The sequence below is a fragment of the Anoplolepis gracilipes genome, chromosome 7 (assembly GCF_047496725.1).
Source record: "Anoplolepis gracilipes chromosome 7, ASM4749672v1, whole genome shotgun sequence".
Classification (NCBI taxonomy): Eukaryota; Metazoa; Arthropoda; class Insecta; order Hymenoptera; family Formicidae; genus Anoplolepis; species Anoplolepis gracilipes.
The window spans coordinates 2,367,716-2,384,578 of record NC_132976.1 but is presented as its reverse complement, the minus strand read 5'-3'; the positions used below and the strand labels follow the sequence as shown (position 1 = coordinate 2,384,578).

The 16,863-nt window shown below is 44.2% G+C and overlaps 1 protein-coding gene and 1 long non-coding RNA gene across 2 annotated transcripts in view; one reads left to right on the top strand and one right to left on the bottom strand.

The window, feature by feature from the left end:
• The window catches only part of LOC140667872 (uncharacterized), a 248,724-nt gene that overhangs the window by 196,595 nt on the left and 35,266 nt on the right, over positions 1 to 16,863 (top strand). The window lies entirely within an intron of this gene.
• LOC140667857 (uncharacterized) overlaps positions 1 to 16,863 on the bottom strand; it is a 40,270-nt gene that overhangs the window by 15,610 nt on the left and 7,797 nt on the right. The window contains exon 2 of the mRNA XM_072896147.1: positions 3,665 to 3,777. Coding sequence (XP_072752248.1) covers positions 3,665 to 3,755 — 91 coding nt within the window. The 5' untranslated portion in view covers positions 3,756 to 3,777. The remainder of the gene's footprint in view (positions 1 to 3,664; positions 3,778 to 16,863) is intronic.

Sequence of the window (16,863 nt, the reverse complement as noted above, 5' to 3'; positions counted from 1 at the left end):
AATCGCGGGATCGAGTTCATTGCCACTTCCTATATTATGAGGCGAGTCCGCGCGCCGTTAGGTCCGGTAATGAGAATAATTCCCGGACGAAAGAAACGCTCGTTTCCGATAAGAGACTCGAGATCTCTGAACTGCGATTCACTTCGCTGCACGAGAATGTCCGCGTACCCGTATGTTGGGGCTCTATAGCGGCCATTAAACGCGTGGTATCCGCGTGATATCCGCCCTTAAATTACTCTGCGCGAAAGCGAAACATCCCCATTTTTTTTCTTTCAAAATGGATTAACACGGCCGATTTAATCCATGTCACGCTGACGTTGCACCCACGCGTTCCGTTATATCCTTCGTCGGATGACCGCCGCTGACCTCGCCATCTCGGTAAGTAGTCAAGAAGGTACACAGACAAGGGAGGAGAAGAGAGCTCGGAAGAGGACGAGAGAGTGGAGCCTCTTTTACTATGTACCGGTTACAACAGATCCTTTCTATACCCTCTTATCTCGCGAGAGCCCTCTCCTCGTCTGAATTGATGGCGCGAAATGTATTCGCACTCGCTATTAAAAACGCATTAGATCGAGTCACCTCAAAACCCTCATTGTTCCGCTCCCGGCCACTACGAGACTTTATGACAGATTCATACATCTCGAACAATTCGATTTAATTGTAAAATTGAGAGATTAGATCCGTAATTTTTTTCCAAACGTACAAAAGTCTTTTGCAGACACACACACACACTTGTCGATCGGCTTGTACAATCACGTTTCACGTGGAATATTCGAGTACACTTAATAGACGCGTAACTGTACGCGATCCCACATCACATATATCTCGGCGCATTTTTATGCACTCCGGCTGCGCTATCCGGATTCTCTTCCGCAACGGGCTCGCCGCGAGAGAATCTGATGATGCTTGACGATAACGACACTTTGCCAGGCATTAGGCATAAATATGGAACGCCTCAGGGGTCAGGTGCGACCCCGTGGCGGACGACGTACGTGGACCGTAAGTGGCGAACGGTGAGGTACGCGGTCAGTGACATCCCGACGTGGGCACGCCGAGACTGACTACACCTCGGGGCTTACAGGTTTGACCAGAATTCACACAGCATCGCGTTGTTGCAGCCGCGGAGGAACCGCTATGCCAATGGACAGTTGTGTGCCAAGACGCATCTTTTTTTTTTTTTTTTTTTTTTTTTTTGTTTTATCTTCCGTCATCGACGGAAAAGATCGTTTCTAGATGGAATTCCGAAATTGATTTTTCTCTGCTTGTATCTTAAAGTTTTTTCTGTCGTATTTTTTTTTCTTTTCTTTGAAGCTAATGTAAGGAATCATTTTTTATTTAAATTGCAAATGAGATGGAAAGAGAGAAGAATAAAATAAATTAACGAGACGGTGTAATAATTTTGTATCTTACTAAAGTAATATCTATGATACCAGCTGTACCAACTGTCGTATTTCTTGTCGCGCATAATAATGACACCGCGTAAACATGTAACAACTTGATGCGGGCACGAGAAATTGCAAAGGGTGAGCGTCGCTCATAATTTTCTAGCGTAATGCAATCTGATATATCCAGTAGATTCCGATAATCTCAAAACGACAGATCCGAGAAGGATGTTACAAAATGACGAATACATTTTTTTTTGCAGTAAAAACCTGTTGCTTAGCAAAGTCGGTAATGTTTCTGATTTCCTTTGAATGCGAACGTCTCGCACAAATGCCCGCTGTCACAAGGAAGATACATAATCCAGTAAAACTTGTCCGTCGTCTGATGAATCGTCAGTGATCGAACGCGTCGATCTCGATCGTCCTTGCTGTCTGTTCGAGAAAAGTTCGAGAAACGAAAAAAAAAAAAAAAAAAAAGATACGAGTACACGGGAGAGAAAGAGTCACAGAATCGCCAGGCTATTGCCGGGGTGGAAAAAAAGAGAAGAGAGAGAAGACACGTCGAGCGAGTCGCGGAATTCAATCGATCCCGTCCATTTAACCACACCTGCTCTTCGTTGAAGCACCGACGGCCGATTGATGAAGGGGAGAAGCAAAACTGACGCATCCTCAATAAGCCTTCATTGACGATGCAACGTTTTTGCACGCGGCCGTATCGTGTATTTCCGAGAACGTTCCTCTATCTATCGATCGATCGATTGATCATCATGAGTGGTTGACGCGAAATAGATTCGACTTCTTTGCGTATCTTTTTTCCTCGACCGCAAGAAAAATTACTTTCTCGAATTACGAGAGCGATGAATCTTTTTTCTTTCGATCGGTGTTGAAATACGTTTTACGAAATTGCGGTCAATCGCGCGCGCGATATAATCTCGTACTACCTACTGCCGTTTTTCTTCACCAAAGATAAGTTATGACGCGACAATTTATGATCTGCTCAATTGGATCGTCCTCTGATATCGGAGGCAGAAATCGATGGGGATCCAGAGAGGCGTACCGTTCGAAACCTGCTCGACGTAAAGAAAAGAAGCTTCGCGCGATACTTCGCGGAACGAGGTCTCACGAGGATAGGAAGGAGACGCGACCGACCGCCCGAAGGCGACCTGAGAACGAATATGGTGTGCCAGGTCCATGGGAAAGCACCTTGGGCCCCGACACAGTCGGTGCCAGAGGTGAGCATTATGAGGTAATGTTCTCTCTCTCTCTCTCTCTCTCTCTCTCTCTCTCTCTCTCTCTCTCTCTCTCTCTCTCTCTCTCTCTCTCTCTCTCTCTCTCTCTCTCTCCGTCGCCGAAGAAGAAGGGAGGCGCACGCGGATAGGTTCGACGGCCTGACAGAACGTGGCTCGCTCATTCAAACATTGGCCGGCAGACTATGCGTTAGTCACACCGGCAGAATACGAAGAAAGAACGATCGCGGAAGTGTTCGTCTCTCTCCGACTCTCTTTCTGATTTTCAGAAATTAATTTCAACGCACGGCATACACATTTACGCTCGATTTAGACCTCTCTCTCTCTCTCTCTCTCTCTCTCTCTCTCTCTCTCTCTCTCTCTCTCTTCTCGCGTCTCTTTTGTAATCTCGAGAAATGACGCGGCACTTGACTCTATCTACCGAAGAGCGTGCTTCGATAGAGAAACGTGCCTTATTTATTTATTTTTTTTTTTTTTAGGTCGTTTGAAAAAAACTAGATTCTATCGTAAATTTCTATCGACAAAACATACTCGAGAAGGGCTAATCTCATCTTCAGCGAAATTACTTTTACTCTCTTTGCTCTCTATTACCGCAATACCCGACTTCTTGTCGACGTTCTCCGTGGATCGTGAAAGAGTGTAAACACAATATTGATGGAAACAAAAGCGTTTTTTTCTTTTTTTTTTTTTTTTTTTTTTTTTTTTACGTCCACGATCCATAGCATATTTTGCTGTACATTTATGGATGGATTGCGGAATGTATCCGGATCGTAATCCGCTGCTTCTGGCCGGAGCAGAGATAATCCGATCGCGTCTTCGGACGAGCGAAAATATTTCTTCCCTGGCTATACCTCCCATTTCCTCTCGTGGGAGTCCGCGCGTTTACGGTCCTTCTATCAAATAAATGACTCACGTTTTGTACGGCGGCTCAAGCGTGTCCGAGGCGTCGGAGCCAGACGAAAGAAAGGAAGATAGAAGCGTACCGAGTACCGAGTACCGAGTACCGAGTACCGAGGTATTTCTGCAAAAACTCACCAGAATGCGTGGATCGTGATGCCAGCAGTAGGACGGCGGCCAGCCAGAGGATTATCCCGCGTCTACAAAGCGCGGCGTTCAACGCCGACATGTCGGCACTCTTCTTCCGTACCCTAAAACACATAAATAATGCTTTCATTAATTTATATTATTCGTGTAAATATAAACTATAAGCTTCAAGTCTCTGATAATGTTGTCTTGTACATAATAATCAAATTCAAAACCAATCTCTCTCCATGAAATTTATTTAAACCATAAAAGTCAGATAAAATTATGTTACTTATAAGATAGAACATTTCCTTGACAATATATATCTTATTTGTATTTAAATGTAAATGTAAATGTAAATGTAAATACTTGAGATCGCATGAGATTATTTTTAAATATTAAATGAATGAATTAATTATTAATTGAATCGCCATCAAGTGAATAATATTAAAACGTTTCGAAACGTAAACATGGATAGCATCTTTATCGATCATCTCTTCTGCATTACGTGACAAATGCAATCATTCTGATTGTATCTGTTTATAGCTATAGATTGTATAGCTTATAGCTGAGAAGTTAAACCTTCTCAGACAGCTTTGCGAATTTTTTGCGTTATTTACATACGTGTAAAAAAATCCAACGAACCATTGTACGCTTATCTATTTCATCGTGACGCGGCTCAAAATCATATCTATCTTGTCGCATTTCAACATTCTACGACATAATTGTCGCGTTGACTTGACAAATCGACACTTGACAGACCCTGAAATCGAACCAGATTTATCTTAACAGTTTGACCGATCTCGCATTCGTGAATAAGTATCAATCGAAATATGCATATCGCTGTCTTATAATTCGGTATTTAAATAAAAAGAGAGTTAAGCGGTTGAATTGTAGCGAGATTTAATCGATGTCGGGATAGAATCTCCCTCAGGTGTACAATATATCACAATGTCAGAGTCAAGACGCCGTAGTTTGCGACGCGAGAAAACACTTGCGACGTCGCGGCGGGAGGCTAAATGCGATTCGTCCGTCTACCTGAAGCGCGAACCGGCTGTGAAAGGCGTGGGTGCGTGGGAATGAGCACGCGTATTTGCACGAGACTACATTGTGTGTGATCAACCCACCTCTGTGCCAGGTTAGCCACGGCACTGGCCGTGGTTTGCTGGCCGGCACGATGCCATCTCGGACCTCGATTGATAAGGGACTGAGGAGGGACGCGCGAAAAAGATGTGTTTGTAATAAAAGTTTAATTTCCAAGCGAGAGCACACCGTAAAATCGAGCGCCGCGTCGGCGCATTTTGCGTTGGGTCGTTCCGTCGCGAGAGGTAGATCCGCATCTTCAGGTTGTCGACCGAAAGAGATTACCCCGGAGAAGCCGTCGACTTTGCCGGTAAACGCGATAGATGAGGAAGAGGGAAAAATAAGAAGAATTTCCGCGCGCACAGGAAGAAAACTTTAGCGGCGCATACCAGCCGCCAAAGCACGACAGCGGCCTAATACAAAGTGGTACCGAGAGATAAAAGAGAGAGAGGGTACGCGCACGCGCGTGCATAGGTAGTTTCTCTTCTACCTGTCGACTTCATCTTTTCCCCTACGTGTATATTTCCCCTTTGCCACTCCTCTTCCCCGAGCAACGCATCCACCGGCAGCTCATTGTAATCCGGAGAAGGGAAAAGAGGGAGAGGGAGAGGGAGAGGGAGAGGGAGAGAAAGAAGAAGAAGAAGAAGAAGAAGAAGAAGCAATGTGAGAGAGTCGCGACACCTAAACTCGCACTCGCTCGTTAACGTTCGTTTCATGCTAGCCGCGTTGTAAATTACGTTCCGACCGATCGTAATGAATCTCGCGCCAATGGATAAATCCGCGAGATATTTCTCAGCGCGACGAGACGCGCCAATTGCGAACCCGACAAAGCGCTACGAATAAGCAATAGGGACTTACGTCATTGCGTATTCACGGTACGGTCCATCGAACGGGGGAATTCGGTAAATGGGCGCGATACTGTCAATACAGACACACACGCGCGTTTTTAACATGTTTAACCAAAGTACTCAGAGTTCGAGACGGTCGTTCTTGTAGATTTCTTCCGCGAGAAATGCACGCTGCGTCGTGAAGCTGTAACTTCTTTTATTCACGGTAGTAAAACAGGACGCTCGTAACGTCTAAATTTGCATGGTCTAGATTTTTATTTCCCTTCGCTTGCTTCTACCATACGCTTCTACGATCCGCTACGTGCGTCATAATATTTCTTCATTTCTATACACGTGCGTGTAGCCTTTAAAGTTACTAAAAAATTATTATAGATATATTGTTCTGAATTATAATTCAGATATTGTCTCTCTGATTTTCTACGTAATGTTAATTTTAATAAATAAATAAAGTCTAAGTTGACAAAGTTGAAATAGTACTTGAAGTTTATTAAAAATTCATTTGACGTAAAAATTAATAATTTGATCAATTAATTTTTACGTTGATCTGTTGTTTCGCAACTATTTCGCAGTAGCTTCCGATAGAGTCGCATTGCTGCTCTCGTATCACGTTCGGTGCGTGCGTGCGTGCGTGACACGCGGGTCGCGTTCGCAACCCAGAAACGACACACCCGTGCGATGACGCGTTATGAATGGAAATATCGGTCTGACAATGTGGCCCGGCTCCATTACGTTCCGCGTTCGTCTCTTTGTCTCTCTCTCTCTCTCTCTCTCTCTCTCTCTCTCTCTCTCTCTCTCTCTCTCTCTCTGTTTGTCTCATTCCTTCGGCACGATCGGCATTTGCGTCGATTCACCCTCATTCGTCGCCAGGTGCATTACTTTCCATCTTGCTCGTCCAGAAGCGGTAGGCGCGTCCGTCGAACCGAGACTAATTCCACTTGCGCTCTCGACACGGCCGCGCCGCGACGGAAGGCACCGTGTCTTCGAGATGCATCGCGTTTATAAAGCGCGACGCGCATCCAAGTGCATCGTTGCAGGGTCCGGCGCTGGGTTTGTCGCGCTGATAAATCTACGTTCGATCCGAGCGTAATTGCCGGCGATGACATCTTCCGGTTAACAGCACGCGCGCGATCATCGATCGTGCGTGCTACATATGTATGTACGTACGTACCATCGACTCTCCGGATCCCTTTAACTCGAGTGGCTCAAGCTTATAATGGAACTCTCCTTTCCCCTCCCGGATTAAACAATTATATTTTATGATGGTTAAATGAAAAATTGCTTGAAACGTAGAGAGGTATTTTCCGACTTGTCTGAAAGTATATACTTTATACTTCAAATCATTCCAAACATTCATATATAAATGTTGTAAATCGATTTTATTTAGAGAGATGTCTTTTAAAAATATTATTATCGGTTACTCGTGCACTCAACGTCGACGTTAAAATATTGAGTGAAAAACATTTTTGACGAGACACATAAAAAGCAAAGCAAGAAGAATCGTGGTCGGAATGAAAGCAAAGAGAGAGCATATGCTCGATTTTACTTTCGCGCCCGCGCGATGAAATAGTCGGACGAAACTCGGAACGAGTAGCGATACGCTGTCGGCAACAACAACGAGAGCGAGCGGTGCGTTCAACGTCACGGCAAAGTAAGGCGAACGCCTCCGCTCTAATTAATCCACTAATTAATGTGTCGTGATTATCCTGCGAATGGGTAACGCGCGAACGTATTACATCCTGGCTCGCGTTCACGCTGAGGTAATCATCTCTCGTCGTACTAATAATAGCAACGATCACTATCAGGCTTCTGCAACCGCAACGGGATCCCTTTTCGCGTGCGGTTTCCGCCAATGGCGGACCATTCATTGAATCGTGGATAGCGGCAAATTAATTGTTATTAGTATTCGCGTTGTTCGTTGCCGACCGGGCCGACCGGGCCGACCGGGCCGACCGGGCCGTCGGTGTCACGGGGTTAGGTCAAGTTCAGAGGCTAGTCCGCCTATGTCCGCGCTTAGAAACGAGATGGTAACGATAACGATCGTCGGGAGGAGGGGAGGAGGGAAGAGCCATCGCTTGCCAGAGAGATAACAGCCGGTCGTGCGATAATTGCGGCAACATAGGAGTTTGGCTCGGAGAGGCGCAGCTCAAGCTAGGTGCACCCACGGGGCCTCGACACAGAGGCCGGGGTGCAGGCTGGTGGCAGAGGTTCCGTTACAGCCCGGAGGCTGCGTCCGTTCACCATTACCGTGGAACGCGGAATATGATTACCTTCACCTGAGAATAAACTCCTTATACTAGTACGAGACCGCTAAAAGGGGACCGTGGGCGAAGTTCGCCGTCGTGGATACCGTGTCCCGGTTTTACTCCGCCGTGCCGTTCGCTAATCAGATTGAAGCCGGTCGGATCGACCGACTTTCCGCGGGGAAAGACGCGTCGGAATCGGCTCAAATCTGCATACAGAGCGATTGAACGCAGAGCGTTCGACGTTTTAGCGTCGTCGTCGTCGTCGCCGCGTGCAACTAATTTTATCAATGCGCGTTATATGTATTATGCAAATCCGCGGTTCGATAATACCATTGGTATGCGTGAGCGCGTGCGTGTGCGTGTACGTGTAGTTTAAAGAACGAGAATTGATTGCGCGATCGCGCGCGACATATCAATTTATAACAACGTAACAAAGTATGGTATATATACATATGTACTTTCCTTTCCCGTAGGAACTGTTTAATCTCGCGCGAGTACGGTCTACTTGGCCAAGAGTCTCTCTCGTGCTTATAATATTTTGAAATTGATTTGTACAACTGCAACATATATATTGTTTTATTTACGATGTCTCGGGCGCGAGTAATGGCACGGTTAATAATTTATGACAACAAATGGCCGGCGACTGAATGCGCGTACTTCCGGCAAGATGGGTACTTGGTTCGCGTAGGTATCGTACGAGTCGGGAGGGAATGAATAACGGACCTGTCCGCCTCTTGTAAAAGGGATATCCGATGCTCGAGCCGCCGACGTGCTGCTTCATCTTCTTTGAGGACTACGCGAGTTTCGACGACTAAAAACCTGATAATTGACAGCGCGAGTACTGGTCCATCGAGCGCTTTATTGGCATAACAGTATGTCGGTCCAACATGCATTAATAATGCCTCCAACGTGTCCTTGAAAGAGCTATACAAGCGAACGTATATACATACATATACATATATACATATATACATACATGTTGCTACGTCTACTTAACGTTAGAAATTTCTGAATCATAAAATTTATCAATATTTTATTAATTAATTAAAGATTGTTTTCTGTGTATTGCGATGTGAGAGTTGAATAAAAAAAGAACGACAGCAATTTTCCGTAATCTAATTCAACTCAATACCTTAATATGTAGAAATACGACTTGATTAATGCGAAAGAGGTAGACAACTATCGATAAAATCGTCGTGTCGAGGAAATAAACGAGGAATCTTTAAACGAGTATATAAAATTACATAGCCGCGTACAAAGAAAATCGTGAGAGACACGGTCTTTATTTTGTTGCCGGTACTGTACGATGATCTCTGGTCCTTAGCGGGACACGATGCAACAGTCGTAATTTCAGTTCCGTTAATAGGAAAGACGTTTTGAATGCCGACAGAGGAAGTTGGAGGAAGAATTCGCGCGCGGCGCTCTATCTGTCGCGACGAATCTCGACAAACGAGGCGACTGCTTGTGAAGTGGTGGCGCGCGTTTTTAGCTCATGGATGCAAACGAGGTCGAAGGAATCGCGTGATCGAAGACTATTGTACTCGTCGATGGCGAATGACTCCGGATCACAGAACGTAAAACGATAATAAAGTTCCATGACCTCGCTACCATTGGAAGTATTTCCGACCTCTGTTCCGCTTAATCCTGAGAACTCTTCCACGGTTAATTATGACAATTAACGCATCTGTGTTGCGCACACACTCCTCCCTATATTTCCCTCTTTCTTTTGCTTGTCTCTCGCAAAGACGATATGGTCGCACGCCGAGTTTGGTGCACGAGGAACCTCTTGTGGTCTAAGACCCGTGAAGAGGCGACTTCCGCGTGCCAAGTAAACTAAACAGTCTCGTAGCGGGACAGTTTAACGGCGAGAACGGCTTGTTACACAATCGTCAGAGAGCCGCAATCTCTTGGCTTGAAACCGGCTCCGTTGCTGTTTGCAGAAATCCTCGACATCAGTTTTTCATCTAACTCATAAGTTAGACAAGGCCATCTGTCCTTGATGATTACACGTGATGGTCATCGTTGAAATTCGCGACGAGGTGCGGTCATTATCGCGAGAATGTTTGGTGCATCGAACGCCCGTGGTCGTGTTTGGAGTCCCTTGAGGCGATTATATTGCGAGGTAAGGGACCATCGGGTATTCATTACGCCTAATGACCTCTGCCGAAGCGCGCGCGTCTTGGCTCGACTCGGCGTAGCGAGTGCTTTTGGGCACGAACGGCGGAACGTGAGGCGACGGCACGAGAGGAGAGGCGAGAGAAGAGGTACTCTCGGAACAACGGGGTTCGATTACTCAGGGCCTCGACGTTCACACGAGGGTGCTCTCGAGCAACAGGTCAGCAACACGTACACGGCCTCTATTTATAGACCTACCTAGGCTAGAATTACGCGCCGTGCAGGATAAACCACCCGGACTCCTCGTGTTCCTCTTCGTGGACCAACGGCGCAATGGACCTCGCCCATATTAGGCTCGTTTCGCATCGCACGCTTTATCTGCCGCTGATCTTTGAGAATTGCGCGCAATCTTGCCCGATTTTATTTTTCATTTTATCTCTGCTAATTTTTTACGAATACTGGAAGGCGTTCAATCCTGTCATGAATCTTTTCAATTTCCGATAAATTTTTCTAACATATAATAAGTTATAATCGAGTTTATTAACTCACGTTACAAAATCTCTCTGTCGACTTGATTTACTTAATTTCTTAAATTTTATATATAGACGAATATTTGAAAGTTCTTGTTTCTAAATTATATTCATGTTAAAGCCTGTTTAAAATTAAAATATGATCATAAAAAGAGTTGAATTCCTCATTAGCATGAAAAATATCCGGATTTAAAAAGAATTCCGCAACATTAAAAGTTAATCAGGTTTTTAACGATTCGTACATTTATTTCACAATCAGTTTTCGATGATGCTAACCGTTCAGCCATCCATCGTGATACTCTCTACCATCCAATAGTCGCGATTGAAACGTCCCTTCGCTGTCGATCGATCGATCGTTCCATCGATCGCTAGTTCGCTCGGCAGCACGTAATAACGCGCATTACCGCAAGATACGCCTGTTTCATCGATATCGTAATACCTCATAGAACACGACGCATCTCTACCTCGTCCACAGCTTCACGAGATACGTATTTTCCTCGTTTTTTCTCTTTCTTTTTTTTTTTGCTTTTTTTTTTCCACCTAAACGCGCAGTGAATAAATACATACATATTTGCATCGTTCAAAAATATCTAACAATTACATCAAGTTTTGATATATTTATAACTTTTTAGAAATAGCTGTGGAAATTAATTTTCGTCGACGTTTTTAAATAAATAATATTTGCAAATTTATACTCTGCAAAATAAATAATAACATTAGCCTTTTAATGCAAATTCGTAAGATTAATACAAGACGTTTTACTCGGTCATAAAATTTCACTAATAACTGCTAATCTTGGTAAAATATGTTAAATATATGCATCATTCGTTCCAAACAGGCGAGCTCTGAACATGCTCTCTTTCAAACCTCTCTTTTCCCTCTCTCAGACTATTGCATAGTTTTATATTTGCACTCGCTAATGTAAGGTACGCAATGAGCCACCATGCAATTAACTAGACATTATTACCGCGCGCATAACTCGGCTGCAAGTTACTTGCAATTCTTTGCGTCCGTCCAAGCTCCTGCGTATATCTCGGACGTATATCGAGGAAAAAAAAGCTAATGAAGGTGTAATCTCATCTTACTCGCCCGCCCGTCATGCTTTCAAGTTTCTTAGTTGCTACGAGAAACCTAGGTACGCACTTACACCGTTCTTCGTTTCCTCCTCATTCTGGAAAAAATTTACACCAGGCTAAGCAGCTTCCGTTCCTCTCTCATTTTATCTATCCCTTTCCGCGGTATTTAAACACTCGGTCATTTCAAAACTTTTCATTTTTATTTCATGGCGTGCATCTCTTATTTAATTCGAATTTTAATTTTTCTTCCTTTAAAACATATAATAATATATAATGACGAGATATTAAAACTAACATAAAATTTTCAAGAGCTGTGATATCCTATCTTTTTTGTTTTTTTTTTTTTTTTTTTTTTTTTTTTTCTTCAACTGTTGACAAATGATTTTACGACGCTGCTGCTTCCTTTTCCACGTTGATAGTCTTTTCCTGTTCGTTGCGCCATTTGCTCACGAACGGGCCCTTTGAGAGTAAACCCACGGAACAAGCGGCAAGTTTCCAGCGAGAAATGCCACGCTCGTGTAAACACGAGGAAGGCCTCGGGAATGCAACGACTTCTTCACGGATAATCCATAAGTGGCTGTTTTGTCCGGCACGTAGCGCCCATTCTTGCGCCGCATTTTCATTGCGCGTGTGCTCCGTTGCTAAGTATTGTTTCCGTGAATATAGTTACACGGTGTTTAAGATATTACGCGCGATGTACACTTCATTTTTATCTCGATTTAAAATTCACCAAGTCAATCTTGCGAAAAAACTAAATGCGTTATCGCGATTAAAATTATTAGAATGGTAATAAAAGGTTAAATAATAGAAAATTCCAATCTTTTTCCGATGTACATTGTATAAACAAAATGCACCACGCGATAAATTGTCCGGGGATACAGGAGTTATTAGTCTCGTACTTTGGTTCCGGTGAGGCAATTACGTCGATGAAGAGTACATTAACCGTGTATTACCGCGTAAAGAAGTTTATGCGAGATTGAAAGCTGATGTGCGTGGTAAATTATTATACCGCGCCGAGTAATTGTTAATCGAAGATCCCGGGACGAGCGGAATGGTGTCGCCGTCACATTTATTGGTAGGAAGAGACCACGTCGCGAGAGTAATCACAAAGTTTAGGACGCGCTCTCGATCGCGCCAGTTTCGCATCAGGCCGCGTAATAACAGGAAGACACGCCACGATCACGGTAATTAAAACACGGTACGTTATAATCTTCAGCCCATTAAAGCCCATCAATTACGGGCACATCCCTCCCTCAACGAGCGGAGTCTCTCGGCGAGATCCCTGCGTCTACGAGGCGCATAATTCTCTCTCAGGATGATGCTCTCGCGATAATGACCGTCGGGATGGCCCAATGAGTTGATAGATTCTTGGAAAGGCGCGCGATTTAATGGAGTCGAAAATTCCGACGCGATGAATCTCGATTAGAACTTTTTTTTCTTTTTCTTTCCTTTTTTTTTGCACATCTTCGGAGATACTCATCCCCCACGGTCGACTTAATATCAGCGGCCTCGTCGCCATGATCCTTTTGTACATCGCTCGATCGTGAGTAAAATTTCAACGAGTACGCGCACGTCGATGAATATGTAAAACAAGCCGTCGTAATTACCGTGGAACAATATCGTCGATCTAAGATTCCGAACATTCAACAACGGTATCCAGTTAATTATCATAGGAACATAATCGCGGCCGTTTAATCAAACGTATATGTAATATCGCGTCGGCAGAAAAAGCAGTATATCCTGTTAACCCCGCAGCGGAATGAAATTCAATTAATCCCGTGTATTCTGCTTTGCGCTCAAACGTCATCTCGATACCGATAAAACGCGTGATATATTATGCGGTGAGTATACGATGAAAAATCGTTCCTAAAGCGGGATAAAGAGAGAGAGAGAGAGAGAGAACAATGCGCTAGGTGAATCTGACACCGGCCGAAGGCGTGGTAACTCAATAAATTGCGTTAATATAACAGACATCTCGAGCCTGAGGCACATTTGGAAGCAAATTGATACTCCTCCTTTCTATTCTCATTTCTCTCCAAGAGGATTCCAACATGTTTGAATAAAGGGAGGTGAATCGTCACGAGAGACGCTATCTTTCCGCGTTCTCTATGTTAATCGTTCTCCAAAATCGTTTCCTCCGAAAGATGATAGAAGGGTCAAATGATGTTGAATCGAACGTCGCTTTATGCAGATTAATACCCGATTATTCCCGCGCCTGCCGGGGCAACCTCCCCCTCTCTTTCTTTCTTTCTCTCTTTCTCTTTTCCTTCCACCGTTGTTCGCGTTTTCGCTAAAAGCCGGTTCGTCCGCTATCCGCACCGCCGCACCGCCGCGCCACCGCGATATTATTGGTTGCTATAGCCTTAGCCACGATCTCAAGGAGCGGCGGAAATCGCCCGTTATGAGGAGAGCACCGGTGATTAATTATTATGCAAACTAGCGGTACCGACATTCCCCGTCCTTTGGCCGTATATCCAGGTAGAAGATGCCGCCGCCGTTCGGTATATTCTAGCACAACACTGACTGCTCCACTCGAGCTTTCATCGCCCGGTTGCTCGGTTGCCCGGTTGCCCGGTTGCCCGGTTGCCCAACGCTACCATCAATCCATCGCGTGACGTTAGCCTCTCTCTGTGGCTGTGGTTAGGCGTCATTTCGCACCTCCTCGAATGAAAAGTCTCGAGACAAGTGGCAAGTCCGTCGACGAGATTGCGATTTGCTCCGAATGGCGAAATGCTACGATAATTGTCTCGGATGAAGAGAGAAATAAGACGTATTAGAAATATGTGTAAATAGATTGTCTAGCACCGCCGCGCCGTCGATGGAATTTGCCGTCGTCATTCTTCTAGATTAGCATGCGAAACACAGTCAAACATACATTATATATGTATATATCTATCCGGAAGAAAATTTTCGTCTTATAAACGCACACCGATACTTGCGATAGCTTATGTAATATGTATTACGTAGTATGAAATGAAATTTTTCCCGGATGTGTTACTTTGATCGCAACATTACACAGCGCGTGCAATCTCCGAGAAATGACAAACGCTGTACAATTGTTTGTTTATACAATCGGGTAGCCTTCGACCATTTCAAAATGTCGATTCCGCGTACGGTGATGTACCTCACGGCACTCTCGAGACGCGTATCTTTACGTCTCTTCTCGAATCTCGAATCTCGACGAAGTATAGTGGGAGGATCGAGGAGGAGAAATATCGAGAAACACGAAGCGCGAACGATCGCGAGTAAGTAATCGCAAATATTTGCCGACGCGCTCGAATGTGCGGAAACTGTCGGTCGCACATACATATAGCTCCCTGACAATCAGACTTATACGGGACAAATAATTGCCAAATATAACGAGTCTAAGCAACGTACGTATTTCCCAGTGCGATGATTATCAGCAGACGTCAATGATGTCGCGATGTAGCACGCATAGACCGCGTAAAAATCTATAATTGTCGAGAAGATGGTATAAAAAAATGGCTCGCGCAAACAGGACGCGCCTTATTACCACGATAATATTCTCGGTGTGAGAATTTATAAGATTTCTCAAGTTTAATTCTACATCGCATCGGTCCAGTCAATATATCCTGAGTAATTAATATTCCCAAGTAGATTTGAAAATCTTTCGATGCGGTCGACATTTTAAGGTCCACTTTAGACGGTAAAAACGATCAATTTTTTTTATATATATATTCTGTATATTTTCTAAAAGTATGTCTTTCAAATTTTATTTAAAAAATGACAAAATTGACGGAATTATAATAAAACTTTGAATAAAATAGCGCGCATTACTTTGAAAAACAATAGACCGAATAACCTGAATTTTTTTAAATAAAATACTTTTTGGGATAGTACTAAAAGAATAGAAACAAAAAAATTAAAATTAATATTTTTCTAAATATACAAGATTTCAAAATACTAACGTACTGCTTGGAAAGCAATAAAAACATACGTAAAAGACAAAAAAAAAAAAAAAAAAATAAATTTCTAATATACTTATTATATTGAAAAAATCTTAAAAATTGTCAGTTTTTTCTACTGTTAAAGTAGACTGAGCCCTTAAAGCGTACGAGTCTCCCTATCCGGCTACCTTCCTTTAAACACAGCCTATCTCGGCGCGCAGGTTACGCCCAGCAGAAGCGCAGAATCTCATGCAAATACGTCGTGGTGCATCGCGTGTACACAGGTCCCCGGAGTAATTACAATAATAATAGCAGTCATAACAGCACGTTTCCCCCCCTCCCTCCCACCCTCCTTCCCCCCGCGACGACGAGCGGACGACGGAATCGTCCGCGCGTGGGAGCAGAAGTCTTTCCTTCATCCCTCGATGTGTGCCTGTGTACACATGGGGAAACTCTCGAAGTCGGTGTCTCATCGCTGGCGCAAGGCGCTGTTTGTCTTGCGTTTACACGGAATCCCTGAAACACAGTCGAGTTTGCTTTGGGTGCGGCGTGGCGCGACGCGACGCGACACGACGCGGCAGCGCCGTACGGGGCCGGAAAAGCGGGGCCCTTTAACAGGTCCAAAGGGGTGCCACGCCACTTAGCGAGAGGAATCGGCGGTGGGCAAACATGCGCCGATGCGCCATGGGAAAGTTTTTTCGGACTCGACTCGTACAATGGAAGCATTCTGCTCGCCTCCGGCGAGCGTCCACCTCGTCTCTTTCCGATTGCGATTGCGCGGGCATCGATGAAAATGCAGCTGCGAGAAATTACATTGTAAGTCGCGTCGCTTTCACGGTGAGTGATTCGGAAAATGCTCACAAAGGGTAACCACGATGGTCAAATTTCCGCGAAACATCGAGGTGAAGGAACCCATAATGACAGGATGGTGCGAGAGTAGGAAGTGAGTTTGAAGAAAACGGTGATTCTGTTCCTAGACAGGAGGAGACGCGCGCACCTGTGCTCTGCCCGGGCTTTACCCAAGTAACACGCTCGATGGCCTTAGAGAGTCACGATAGTGATTTCTTGTACAAGGATTCCAGATCGCGACGCGACACGACATCCCGACTAGGAAACTAGTACAAGGAAGTGCAGAATGAACGACTGCTGGAAGATGCTTAACTTCTAGGAAGCGCTAGCATTAATGTGCCTGCGAGAGAGTCAGAAGAAAGTGTCGCAATTTTTAGAGACTTTTCTAATACATAATTTTGTGATTGTTTATAATTAAAAATTAAACTAATTTTCAAAATATTATATATACTTTACATCATTCTTTCATAGTTTCATTTCATGAACGAATCAGATTTGTTTTATTGCAGAAACATAAACCAAATTTTAATATTCTATAAAAATGGTGTAAGAAAAAATG